The following is a 14,315-nucleotide window of genomic DNA, read 5'->3' as shown; positions in this document are numbered from 1 at the left end:
CCGACAGCGTTATCGTTTGTAAATGATTTAACAACAGTAACGGTGACAAGCGTTTTTTCACCGTTTCCGCTTGAAATTTGCCAATTTCAAGCCAGCAGCCCGGAGCACATGCATATCCGCGTGTGCAAACATCGAAGCCGAAGAAGCCGGGAGCGAATCGAATGTGAAACGACGTTTAGCAATGCAAATTGGCCCGATGCAGCCACTAGATATATTTTCCCGATGTACGTTCGCGCGTACGTGTGCGACTTACATGCGCGTGAACCTTCGAGACCAGCAGAAGCGCCATTTCGGCAATCGATATCGCGTTTCCTTTGATGTATCGCAAGCCGCGAATACAATTCCGTTTAATTTGCAAAGGCCTACGAAACTCAGTAATCCAATTCGACAGCGTTTAACTTTCCTTGCATGGTCAGAAACTGGTTACTCGTCGATACTCGTTATTACGATCGATTGGATTACCTCTTTTAATGTACTCGAAGCAACTTTTTGGAAGGAAAGATGAATCCTCTGTTCTTTGTCGAACTAAAGGTACTTTAACTATGCGCTATCAGTAAGCAGAAACTTGTCTCGTGAAAGCCACGTGGCCCCTTCCATTAAACGTCCAGCGAATTTATCAAATCCGCGCCATTACACCGGCCGGCAAATCGAGAGTTCATCCCCGACAGTCCCGAGACCCCGAACTTGCTATTCTATCGACGCACCAAACTTTCGTCGGTTACTCTTCGATGCTTTACAACTGCAGCTGTATGTCTCATAGTAAACAATCGATAACTATGACGTCGATAACTTTAAAATACATATACCATAGAGGAAATACAGAGACAGAGACGAAAGGGTGTTTGTTTTTGAAAGAAAAATTAAGTGAACTATGCAGGTGACTGACTTGGAAATGGAGGAAGGATAAAAACACGCGTCTATTACCAACATATTGTGCATAAAAAGAGCGGACGAGACAGGATGAAATTTTACGTGATAAACAACTGGGGATTCTCAGATTCCATGGGATTCTGCATAAAAAGCGTAAATCGCGGGATATAAATCAAGATCAACGTACTTCTTTCCTTATTAAAGGCTATCTTTTTTTCGTATATCAATTATTAATAAAAAAAAACAAAAGTGGACAAATCTTACGGATAAAACTAAGAATGGAATCGTATTTATTAACGTTCTTCATTTTTCGCTGCGAAACGATCGTTCAACTTTTTTTACGTATTACGGAACACCATTCACGATTGTGTAACTCTCACGTCGTCCCTTCGAAAGGTACAGGTTGGATCTTTGGAAAAATATCCGCGAATTTTACCACCACCTCGTCGTATATATCTTCTGGACAAATATGACAAAGAGATATTTGCACCGTTCGTGCGGTAAAGGACCCTTAAAACATCACCAATTCACTTGTATTTCATTGTTTCAACAGCAATACACATTTTATGACACAATATTCTCGTGTGCGCAGCCAGGACGATATTTCAATCGAGCATCGCTGGTAGCGTACATCGCTTTATCGATCGATTTCTTTTTTAGCATAGAAAAAATCTACATACAAAATAAAAAGGACAATACGATTTGTATTAGCCTCGGATATATATATAAAAAAATGATGTGAACAAAATTAATACGAAAGACCAATGTTCAGTGCTAATTGTTCAATGTTCAATGTTCAATCGTCCACACGTGTATTTAACTTTTTGTCATGCAGATATTATATTATTACGATTCTTTACGATGTTCCAGCCTATAGGAAGCGACCAAGTTGCAGACATGTGACTGGAATAAAAATTGAAAATGCAAAATCTTACTGGCGATACTTCACGTTGGATTCGTTCGCGAAACATTTGTTTTTAGCTATTGTCAAGGATGTTGTCGCAATTGGTCAGACAGTAGTAGCACCGCGTGCAATCAGGGGGAAAACCGGAATGAAATGAACTTTTCTTTATCGGTCGGCAGGGAAATCGCATTACTCTGGTAGAACTTCGAGAATCAATTCGATTCACAAACGTACACGGTGTTACAACGATTTGGGGTATGAGTGGTGAAGTCGGTAGCCGTTTTCACGTCGTTTCCAACCCCCGTTCCCCTTTCCACCAAGCCCTTACTTCAGACAGCTTCCACCTCCCGGCAACGTTCTGTGACTTATAGACTTTGTTTTACTTAATAATAAAGTTCCGGTGGATAAAGGTAAAGTTGCAAGATAAATGGTACGCCAGCCGCGTACTGAAAAATGATAACCAGAGACTCGCCGCGACACTCCTCTCAGGGAAACACTTTCAGCCCACGTTGCTCCGCTAGAAAAGTATGAAAATCGTTTATTTCAGCTTCGTGTACATGTTAGACCGAGCGAACAAGACGTTCGATAACGTGGTAAAAAAGAAGGAATTATTTAAACGAGAATCAGGTAAGAACGGGAATCTAGATAAAAAGAGAAAAATGATCTTTCAACATTAAAAAGAAAACGGTAGAATTAAAAAAATAATCGAAGGTAAGCAGCATTTAGCATACAGATACGTAACTAAGGTACATATAATCTTAAATTGTAATTGCTAAATTTTAATTAAACATTAAGTAGCGATGTTTGAGAGAAAATTTTAATAATATTTGAATTCTGAAAGAACAACCTACGAGAGAAATAGGAATGTCGGTTATACAATGAACGATTCTATGTAAAAATAAGGTCGTTAAACAGCTGCGGTTAGAAAAGTGTATCACATCTGAAGAATTTGTATTCGCTGGTTTGTCTTTCATCCAGTAGCAAAAGATTCAGGCGAACTAAAGTCTGCTCTGATAATTGGTAATATTACTGAGAATAGTACAAAAAGATTGTATCTACTACAGAAATCATATTATTTAAACATTAAAATACTAGAAATCATATATCTAAAGTATGAAAAAAATTTGCAGATCATTTCGTTGTACTAAAATCCATTATTATACTGGGCATTCGTTGTGCCACTACGGAAACTAATTAAGAACCTCGATCACAATTTCATTAGCTTCCCTTTATCTTTCCACTCGACACTCGGCATTTCATATCGGCTGGCCTGCTCGTAACTCAAGGGATTCGAACCTCAAACGACATCTTATCGCACTCACTTTCAATTTTATAGTCCCCAAGCTTTACCAAAGTCGTTCTTCTTTCTCCACCACGTTCAAAATTCCAAAATAGACCAAAAATAATTGTCGTCCCTTCTCTGTTTCAACTATCATCACAGAATTACAGCTTCAAGCGGACCATCAGATTACCGATTCCAAACGCATAGTGCTACTCAGTTGAAAATACGTAGCTGAAGTTTAACAATGGTACATGAAGCACGCGATAGACGCTTCCTACTTCCTGTTCACCGGCTTCTTTTTGATCGTGCCCGTATTCAAGGCTCCGTTGCTCGACTCTGTGCTCGAACACTTCTCGCTCTCTTTCCGTTGTAACATCGGAATGCTCGACTTCCCATCGCAAGCTACGGACACGTTCACCACTTTTCCGCTGGCCACTGCCTCCACCCTGTGCACGATTTCCGTTTTCTCAGGATACGAGGAGATGGGTGGCCTCTCGATTTCGCCCGAAGGCTCTTCCTTGCGCCTGGAAAACGATGGAATCCTCGTGATCTTCGGTTTCTCTTTTAGAGGTGGCTTTTCCCTCTGCTCCGCTAGCTTGTCCCTATCGATGCTCTGACAACTTTGTTCCGGAGGTGGAATGGCAGACACTTTAGGAATATTTCTGTGATCCCTGGTCCTCTGCAAACTGGACGTAGGTTTGATGATAATTTTGGGTTGCTTCATGCTCGAGGACGAAACCTTGGTATCCCTCGCCGTAATTATTATTCGTGGTTCTTTTCGTTCTTGGCTCGCGATATTTGATAATTTGGAATCGGGAGACGAACACGAAGTTAACGAATCTGACTGCAATTGTTCCATCGAACTCATATTAGATCTGCTGGACGTGTTCGAGTCTAACGGAGTACCGAATTTAATTTCTCGGTCCAATTTTTCATCGGATGTGGCGTCTGCTAGATTCACCACGATTTGACTCAAGTTCTGATTCGCCTGTCCCAGAAGATTCCCAACTCTAGGCGTGATAACGATTCTTGGTTCTATTCCGGGGATCCTGGTGTCCCAGTTCGAGCCTCCAAATTGAGCCTGTTTGTTCATTTCTCTGCCAGTGATTCTTGGTTCCGACAACGCCGTCACTATACAAGTATCGTTTCCAGACGGAGATGATTTGTACCAGTTGGGATTGCCGATCCCGGCCTCCAGCAGAGCAATCGGATTCCCTATGTCCTTGTCCACGCTATGGGAGGTCGGTTGAATCGTTTCGTTAACGGAACACACAGGATTCGAATAAATAGTGTCGACGCTTCCGCCGGCTTGCGTTCTTGTCCTATCTATCCTATCATCCAAAGAGTCGATGATACTCGGATCGGAATTGTTCTTCGTTGTATAGTCTTGTCTTCTGAGCAACGGACCAACGTGGAGATTAGTAATGACAGATTCCGGTTCCTGCTGACTCTCGTTCTCCTCTGCAAACTCGAGGCTCTTAGAAGGACCAAATATCCTTGGGGGAGGCTGAGGTGGCTGATGAGAGGACGAATGCGATCCACTTCTATAATCCTTCAACGAACCGACGTGCTGCTTGGTCGCAAACAAGCTACTGGGCGCTGGAAGGGACCGTCTTTTCTCGATGTCTGGCAGAACTTTGGGATAGTTTCTGCGCTTGATCGTCCTTAGGGCTTCCTCCGGGCTGACGCATTCCCTCTCTACCGTAGGCTCCCTACAGGTTACGTTTATATCACAGCTTGGTGGACTGTTGGCGCCGAATGTAGTTAACTTTGGTCCCATCTTCATGTAAATTTCCTCGCTCTGATCCACGGTCGATCCGTCAGGATTCACTGCCAGCTCGGGACGAGGTAAGCGGGATTTCAATTTTGGGTTAATCTTCGCGTAAAGACTGCTAGCGCTGCCAGAATCGGACTCGTATATCCTGGGTGTGGAGAAATTCGGTTTCACGCTCTTCAACACGTTTTCCATTGGTAACGGATCGCTCTTCGAGTGATGATGCTCTATGACAACCACTTGAGGAGCTGTCTGTAACTGGCTGAGATCGACTATAGGATAGTCGATGTTCTTGTTGAACGAATCGTCCGGTTCGACGCCCTTTGCTAGCTCGATAGGCACCTGGTTCAGGATCGATTCGGTTCTTGTCGCGGGTGTGGCATCAACGGCTACGGAGACCTTTGGGACCTTTGATTTCTTGCCAGGACGTACGACCAGCGCTGGATCTTTGTCGTAGATCGGCTCCTCTTTCCTTTCTTTCGATAGTTCTTCTTCTAACCTTTTCTTCTCCACTTCTTGTTGTTTCGTTAGCTTGTCCTGATGCTCCTTTTGCAAGGTTTCTCGCGTTTTCCTTAGAAACCTGGGGGAACACCTTTTCGAACACAAATATACAAACATTCGATAAATAGAAAAATCGATGCTTCCGTAAGGAAGATTTTATGAATAACGGGCCGTGCACGAAGAAAAGAAACTTTTCAATGAAACAATTTTTCAAAACTTCCGCGTCCGATCGATTTTTGCGAGACGAGTAAAACAGTTGGCTAAGCAAATTTCGACGATGTGGAATCGAAGATCGAAAACAATCGTGACCGTAGCAGTGATTTCGATGAATCAGCTCGCGTCTCATAGTGGCGAAGTCTTTAAGTGAAATCGTTGATTGGATCACCAACTGTTCGACGAATTTCTAAGAACACCCTTACTCGAATCGACGCCATTGTCAAACTATCCAAAGAAGCCGTTTCTAATTGATTCGCTGGTCGAAACTACCTACCTGTGCACGATCTCTTGTTGTATCCACTCCCTAACCTTGACGTGAGTATCAATAGTGGATCCAGAGTTCTGTCTAGACAATTTCGATCGTCTACCAAAGTTCGAGTTGTTGTCGTACGCCTTGTCGTTCTTTATCACGTCGTTCAGATCCGGCTTACTGTCGCTCTTGTAACCGAGCTCTCCATAGTGGTTCTCGAACTTGTCCGATTTCGCTCGTTTCGAATCCTCTCTCTGACTAACGCGTCTTTTCACTCCAGTCCCTTTAGCTTTCGCATCGTGTTTCTTGCAATACAAGTAGACGAACGCCATGAAACCGATTAACAAGAACATCAGTCCAAAACCGGCCAGCATAGTGATTGTGGAGGAACTTTTTGGCGTGCTTGGCTGTGGGATCGCTTCTTCGTCCGATTGCGGGGAAGTTGTAGTGTCTGCAGTAGTTGATGGTTCGTAGCGATCGTCTGCCTTAAATCTAAGGGATAAAGGGCTTATTTGCTTTGTTGCGGAGATAAATCACGGGAAAAGGAAACGTTAATTTTTATCGCTGTATCAGGGACATGTGCAAGTGCGAAAGTTTCGGGAACTGCAGGTGTCTGCACGGAAGCTTTCATCACGGGAGGGGGTAAAGTTGTATCGTTCCATGAGTATACGCGAGTTCAGATCGGAGTTAGTTAGGTAGTTTCTCAGATTTGCACGGCCTTGTACAGATATTCATAGACAGGATTGCGAGTAATTCGATGAGGTGTTAGAATTTAAGCGGTTACTTGTTCGGAGGAATTCAATCATAGCGTTCGTTTGTTTGTCGAAAGTGCGGGTCTTCCGATAGGTTGCTTGCTTTCAGGATGTTAATGAATTATGCCTTCTAGTTCGAAGTGAAATTAAAACTTTGAATAAACGAATGTTTTGCCTCATTGTACGCAAGTTTGAATGAATTCTATTCAACCGGTATAATACAGACAATTTAAGCGGCCCGAAACAAGCAAGAAAGCAGGCGCGATGGCGTGCAAGTGACGTTTCATTAATGTTTAGCACACGGTTGAAAAACAGTCCCGAGATACCGCTTCGTATAATGCGGTACGAAAATGAATATGTCTAATTTTTCAATTGACATTCGCGCTGAATTTTTAACGAGAAAAACGCCGGATATAAACACGCGTGTCACCGGTAGAAATTTTTACGATTAAAGGATTGTCAGTCGTTAACACGCTTGATAATTGAACGATGTGTTGCGTACACGAAAATCTTCACGGTTGTGGATTTATTATTCCTAAAAGAGTATTCATCAGATATCTACCTCGTATGGATCAAACTTGAAATTCAAATTATTCCTTTTTAATCCAAATCCTCGTTACAAACCTGGAACCATAGCTGTCATATCCCGTACTTGCATTTGCATACTTTCCGATCCCATCCGCGATGTCGAGAATCTGCGGTCTTGGTCCTTTAGGTCGAATCGGCAAAGGTGTGCCTTTGCCAGGAGGACGAAGCAGGTAGGGTACGTCTTCGTTCCAGAATTGCATCTCTGCAGACCGGTAGTGCCTACCCGTACTCGGTGGAATCGCTATGTTAATTTACACTTCGTGTATTTGTCGTAACAACCATCAGCGTGATTCATCAACAAGACAGCCTTGTGGACTTACTAAGATTAAGGTAGGTCTGATTTTGAGGTTCGTACTCGGGCCAATCGATATCGTATTGGCGCCATTCCTTCGGTCCATCCGTCAAGTAAGGATATCGCTTCGCAATGTTCGGGTTCCTAATTTGCGAACAGTGAACAATTGGAAAAGTCTTGAGGCAAAAGAAAAACAAGATTCTTTAATTTGTATAAAAACAAAATTCTCTGAGTTGCAACGATAAATCGTTTGTTTGCTTTTCGTATGTTTTTTGGTCGTTTATTTACATTTCTTAAATCGTTCGTTTACATGCTCTGAGTGATTTGTTTACATTTCTCAATTGTTTGTTTACATCGACTCTATCGGTTTTGAAGGTAAAAACACACCCTTCCACACGGTTTTCCTGCTTCCCCTAAACAACAAAGCACAGTACTGCCTCGAAGCTTGCTACATTTTCAAGAAACAGAGCGTAGAATAAAATATGGAAGCGTACAAAGGTGCCCCCTGTTGTAAAGCACTTTTATCAACGAGATTACAAGCTCGTCGGTCGTTCTCGCGGCTCAATCGGAATCGAATTTCAGAATGAAAACCAAAATTGCGATTTCGCGATGTTTTCAATAAAGTTCCGGCAAGAACCGTTCCAGGTAGCATTTCCAGGCCCTCCTGCTCCGACGCGCGCGAAATGATATCGTATATCCACGCTCGGATATCGGAAAAGCAGTCCAATATCGAAATTTTGATACACGGTAACTCTACTCCGTTTCTGTTACGCGATACTCGCGCGTTCGAAGGAACTTCTGCCTAGAACGAGTATCTCAAAGGGAGGGAGAGAGAGAGAAAGAGAGAGAGAGAGAGAGAGAGAGAGAGAGGAAGCCATTCCCCGGCCAGCGAACACCATGATCCCTGTCCCGAAACGACTATGAGCGCAATTTTACCGTTCACAGTCGAACGTTCCTTTCTTCTACGATTTCTACGCGAGCATAAAATTCAATCGAAACTGACGATCTAAACGAAACGTCATTGACAGCTGGGGAAATATTTTCTCAAATGTGAACTAACTCACTGATCAGAAACGAAATTCATACTGCGTCGATCATTCCTGTCTGGAAGTGAAATTGTCAGACTTTTTCAAGGATCGTTTCTCTAGAATTCTTTTCTCTTCATTGGCTATAACATAAGGTAAAGACGCACCACGCCCTTCGTTTATATATTGTACGCATGGGTGCAACCATCGCAGGTATATTCTTCCAAGGAGGCGTGACACGGTGTCACGCGCAATATCGATCAGCCGCTGTCACAAGCCGTGTGGAACACACGTGGCGTCTACTTCGGCCGTCGCCGCCGCCACTGCCACCGCCACCGCCACCGCGTGCATTAAACAACTTTGTTTCGCTTAATTGGATCGACCCAGTTCCTCCTGATTCACCGCCGTGTCGCGATGCATATGCATTTCTGTCCCGGCAAAAAAGTCTCCGGTTGGCAGCAGAAAATCGAGGATAAAGGAATGCGGGAAGTTTTGACACAAACGAATCTCGCTGATCGAAATGAACTATCTCTTGCGTATGTATATAAAACGATGATCCTGAAACCGAATAGCTCAACCAGTTGCAGAGAGCGTATTATCGATTCGGTCGATTGTTTGTTGTTTCCAAGGAAGTCGAACAATCGTACAATATGGTATCTACATATAGGATCGTCGATACGAGAACACCGATAGGATCGACGAGACGAACAAAAAGAATGACTCGCAGACGATATTGCCGATAGAGTTCGTTTCCGAAAATTATCTCCTGACGCGTGCGATGAGATACGAGAGAAATTTCGTGCTTTCGAAGATAAAACAGTCGAGTCGATTGGCCCAGCCCGTGGTAAAATGCCCCGCACCTCCTCTGTTTGAAATGAAATGTGCCAGTAATTTGTATATATAGGTAATTGACTTGTATGGAGAAAATTAAAATGGGCGACGTATCGGATCGTTAATTCAGCAATAACCGGTATCAGAATAACGAGGGTCAAATTACAGGCAGCCAGTTTTATCGAAAGGAACAGGATCGTTGTTGCATTATTTCAGTCCGACCTTCCATTTCCACTGTATAACAATTTTTAGTTATTCTCGAGCGATCGTTCTGTCTGAATTCGTTCTGTTCGACTATGTCCGACAAAAAGACGCTTCTTTCGAACGCGCCAAGTATACGATTTCTAACAAATCGCACAATTGGAAACAGATTCTCCGAATTTGGAATTCTCATGGGATCGATCGCATGTACATTCTCTACATTCTCTTCGAAGTTTTCTGAAATTAGAAACAGTTCTCTCAAAATTATACTGCGAACGATCAATAAAACGGAAAGATCGATCATCCGCCAATGCTTAAAGCCCCCCAATTTCCACGATACTTTGCCCATCATTGAATATGCACGTTCTCCGATCCTAATATTCTGGTCCTTGCTAAAGGCACTAAACGGGAAAAAGTATGCCACTCTTTTTTCACACGCAGGCTTCGCGATGAGTTACAGAACAACACGTACGCATAGTAAATAACAGAAACGATCGAACGAGGCTCGCAACTACTCCATTTAACCTACGTTTTAATTATCGCGCCCCATTTAACCGGTGCACGTTTTAGTCATCGTGATTTACGATCTACGGATTGAACCCTCTATCCCGGAGCAACTCTACCGAAAAGATGAACGGAACATTTTATGATTCTTCGTTCCACGATTCCAGCGACCATTCTCAAAAGGATGGAAATTTTGGAAATTTACTTTTAACGTTGCCCCGGATTCAATTTCTATTGCGAAAATTATATTATTTTTCGATTACTACGTTTCGAAAAATCCAGCTTCGAATAGGTATGATACCTCTCGGATTTTTGGTAAACCGTTGAAAACAGTGAAAATGGAAATTCGTGGACGGCCATTGCTCGACGCAAGCTGTTTATGCTGTCATCGGTTGAAATTAGCGAAGCCCCCGTCGTGCTCGATTCCATTATTAAATAATAAATTCGAAAGCGGACATGGAAGCATCGCATTTTATTTATCTATGGCATTCCTCCACTCCCTCGCCCCTCGACTTCACTTTGACTGGCTTTACGGTAAATCTCACGGAATTTTATACAAATAATCGGAACATCACGCGGCGATGCACGACTACGGGATAGAACTGCGAGGCTTTCATCCAGCTCTGGAAATTCATTATCAACCGACCAATGGAAAATAGACTGACGCGCTTTCAAACATGATTTTCAATTATACGCGTTACTGAATATTTATGTTTAACCATTTCCCGATATTACTCTCGCTCGTGAGACTTGTAATTATTTTTCCAAATAGATTTAACCACGACCATGTTAAATCTCCCTGATGCTCGTTTCTCGTGCCGTGAATCGCAACGGTCGTTTCGGCGATTGCTGAGAAGCATAATTCCCGATGGGAGTCTTATGCCGTTTAATTTTACTCGACAGTAGAGAACGTCTCTATGAAAACTGTGCCAAGTGAAAATGGCGAGGCGCTGGACCATCTTTCCTAGCAAAGGGTAGAACGATCGAAAGAGTTCTTTTGGATATATCCGGCAGTAATGTACGTTCTCTGTAAAGAAGACAACGCATAGAGATAAGAGAGAAAATGGAAAATAGCGGATCTACTTAAACCCTTTCAACGATACCGAGCCTAAAGGCAATAATTCGCATTTTGTTATACAACGTAGACGTAACAGCGCGCAACCTAGAAGCAACTTACCCCACGTAAGCGAAGCTGCACCACCAGTTCATCATTGCTTCGGAGAAGAGAGTTTCGCCGATATTGTATCGGCGACGCTGGTCGTATTTGCTCCCATCGAGAGGCACGCCCAGAACATAGGGCAGCTCCTCGCCGTGCACGGTACACTGACGTTGTTGCTGCGAACATACAAGAGCGCTTGGTTCGATATACTTTGCCGGCCGGCAACAAAGTTTCGCCAAAATTTCGCGGTCCAGAAGAACGGTCAAGAGGGGGCCTCTCTACGAAACCGCAGCCATTGTTATTAACTTCCGCTTCTCTGCGTTGTGCTTTAACTCCATCGACCCCATTGTTATTCTATATTCCGGTTGATCGATACTCTTCGATAAGCCCGTTCTTTCTGGACGATCGCGGTCAATGATCGTTGAATATATATATATTGCAGATTCCAGACATCGAGGGCAGTGAGTCTTCCTTTTCGTAGAACGTAAGAAGGTCGATTTCCGAACAAATTGCACGTGCCCGCTCATTCGATGGATAAGGGTCAAAGTATTTTTCTGGGAGGAATTCTAATTTTTTACATTTTTTACGATTAATCGAGATAGGTTTGGCGAATCGGTTGATTTGTCGCCGGTTTCGCTAGCGCGATGGCAAGAACGACGACGCGATGAATTTCCTGTGGAGAACGTCTCGCAGTCTGGGGTCTATCGTTCGTAAATCCCGCATCCAACGGAAGGGAGCCAAGCCTGTAAGCTGTAGCTGAAAAGCAGAAACGTTGTTACATTCGGTTTAACGACACTGGTCGGTCACTGTACTCTCGGACAGAGCGTAACAGGCCGACACGCAGCGCCGATAAAAATAGTTGGACGGCGTCCAAATGGGTCTCGTAGCCGGGATTTTTCTCCCCGTTTGCGCACGACCGACCAACGAACAGTCAGTAGGTCACGCTGCCTGTTTCCGCCAAGGAATCCGCTGCGCCACGCGCTTGCTGCGAGAAAATGAATAAAATGCAAAGTACACCGTCTAATCGTACGTGCTGCAGTTTTCACGAGGAGAACACCCTCGGCGGATTTATGCGCCTCCTTAATATTTCTGTCAGCTTCTTGATTCTTGACCTGGCTGAATTTGTCAAGCTAGACACACGGATGCGCCATTATCGCGCGCTTTTCCGGCCCGAGGCGTGAATCTTTTATCAAACTGCGATTGCACGAAGTTTTATTCGACTTTATGAAAACGGTCTGATCGTCAGTCACGGAGGATTCACTCAGGCCACGTGTATCCGAGGCAAAAGAACGTAGAACTCGAACGAAACGAATTCAACGAAGAGATTTAGAGGCGTTCGTCATTTTTAAGCGACATGAGCGTATATTCGCGGTATGCTAACTCTGAAAATGTTCCCAAGGACGTACTTACGCCGGAGTACTCCTGCATCGCTTTCGGATGCGAGAAGATGTACATGTAGCTCTTTGGATTTGCCCTCGAATGTAAATTCGCGGTCATTATTAATGGCGCGACGGTACCGCTGTCGGATAGAGCATCCAGAACGAGATCCCGATTCTTCAGCGTGTAGTCGTTCGTAAAGCCGGCTGAGAAATCGCCGTATTGTTCCAGAATCTTCGACAGAATTAGTTCCGCTTCCAGTTCGTGCGTCGCCTGCCGACCAAGAAATATCGCGTCACTTTTTTATTCGCGCGTCGGCTGAATCTCGCCGGATTCAATATCGGCCTGTATACAAATATTCCTACCCGAAATTCCACCCCTCGATGTTCGCGCGTGCCAATTTCATTGCCAATAAATCGCGATCGATTTCAAATCGCGATCGAATTTTACTTGACAAACGAGGAAATCGAAAAAAAAAACAGGTTGACGATTCGACAATTACCTTGGCATATTCTCGTAAAACTTCATCTCTCTGCACATCCACCATTCCGTGCAACAACGCTATCGGTGACAGAATGTGAAACTTCTCTGATTCCGTCACGCCATACATCAGGTCAAACCTGTTCGACAGATTCGATCTTCAAACGGTTCTCCTTCGTGGAGATTGTATATAAAAAAACGTGTATTTTCTACGAAATAGTAGCAGATTGATTTCTGCATTCCTTGGAATATCCTACCTGCCAAATAGTTCAGAATTTTTCATCAAATTCAAAGGCTTGTCCGGGATAACCACGTTGTCGATCAGCGGCGCGAATGCTGGAACGTAATTCGGCTTGTGGATTTTCACGTTCAGCAATGTGCTTACGTCTTGGCTACGTAAACACAACGCCAGGTCATTGTCGGTCGTGGTGGGACAATTGAGGGCGTGCGCCACCTGAAAAATCATTCGAGCCATCTCTCAACGACTCGCAATGAACGTTCCCTCTGTCTGCTAGAATCGTAGCTGCACGTCGCGATGATGAAAAACGATATTTCCTTCTTTGTTAGTTCCAATCGCAACCGCCACCTTCCATCCTTCTATTTTCGAGTAGAAACGGGGCGATCGTACATGTATAGAACACGACTCGTTTGCCCCTAGCAGGGAACACGATATCGATCTTCTGTCGACAAGATGTCAGGTACGAATTCGAACGTTCCTTTCGCCACGAGTCAAATGTAGGTCCGTGCACAGAGTACTGTCATACTTTCACTTTTCACACCTAACGTTCGACAGTTAAAATTTTGAGTCGAATAGCCTTTCGGCAAAACTAAGATGCAAATTTTTCGTGATAAGGTACCAGAAACGTTTGAATAACGATCACGCATGTATGAGTCGTACGAATTAGGTTCAAGAGATGTAACGTGTTGTTGGTAACAGTTAAATAAATATCCAAATAAATACATCGTATCTTAATAGAAAGAAATTACGAGCAGAAAATTGTTGATGCATCGGCTTTCATTTTGCGTATCATCAAGATTAATGAATCTACCTGTTTGGTGATTTGTAGGGGTGCTTTTCCGATAGCATCAGCGCTTAACGCTGATCCGGACATCAATATAGCCCGTTTGAAGAGACCTGCGAAAGATGGAAAGACGATTAATGATCCAACTCTCTTGAGATCAAGCCAGTAGCTACTTGTACGCGTGAAATGTTAAGTTTTTCATTCTATAGTATAATTATCGATCGAACATCACGGTACTATTCCCCCCGGCTTATATTGCCGTTGAAAAATGATCGTAGTCTCCATTT

At 43.6% G+C, this 14,315-nt stretch overlaps 1 protein-coding gene across 5 annotated transcripts in view; it reads right to left on the bottom strand.

Moving 5' to 3' along the window:
- Window positions 1–2,289: 2,289 nt before the first annotated feature.
- The window catches only part of LOC117163514 (uncharacterized), a 55,603-nt gene continuing 43,577 nt past the window's right edge, over window positions 2,290–14,315 (bottom strand). For all 5 annotated transcript variants that reach the window (XM_033345840.2, XM_076621356.1, XM_033345842.2 and 2 more), the window contains 9 exons: window positions 14,056–14,141; window positions 13,264–13,460; window positions 13,029–13,146; window positions 12,560–12,799; window positions 11,168–11,325; window positions 7,458–7,573; window positions 7,174–7,378; window positions 5,822–6,289; window positions 2,290–5,422 (listed from right to left, as the gene is read on the bottom strand). In XM_033345840.2, coding sequence (XP_033201731.2) covers window positions 3,331–5,422; window positions 5,822–6,289; window positions 7,174–7,378; window positions 7,458–7,573; window positions 11,168–11,325; window positions 12,560–12,799; window positions 13,029–13,146; window positions 13,264–13,460; window positions 14,056–14,141 — 3,680 coding nt within the window. In that variant the 3' untranslated portion in view covers window positions 2,290–3,330. The remainder of the gene's footprint in view (window positions 5,423–5,821; window positions 6,290–7,173; window positions 7,379–7,457; window positions 7,574–11,167; window positions 11,326–12,559; window positions 12,800–13,028; window positions 13,147–13,263; window positions 13,461–14,055; window positions 14,142–14,315) is intronic.

This window comes from Bombus vancouverensis, chromosome 9 (assembly GCF_051014615.1).
Source record: "Bombus vancouverensis nearcticus chromosome 9, iyBomVanc1_principal, whole genome shotgun sequence".
Taxonomy (NCBI): Eukaryota; Metazoa; Arthropoda; class Insecta; order Hymenoptera; family Apidae; genus Bombus; species Bombus vancouverensis.
This window is presented reverse-complemented; position numbering and strand designations above follow the sequence as displayed.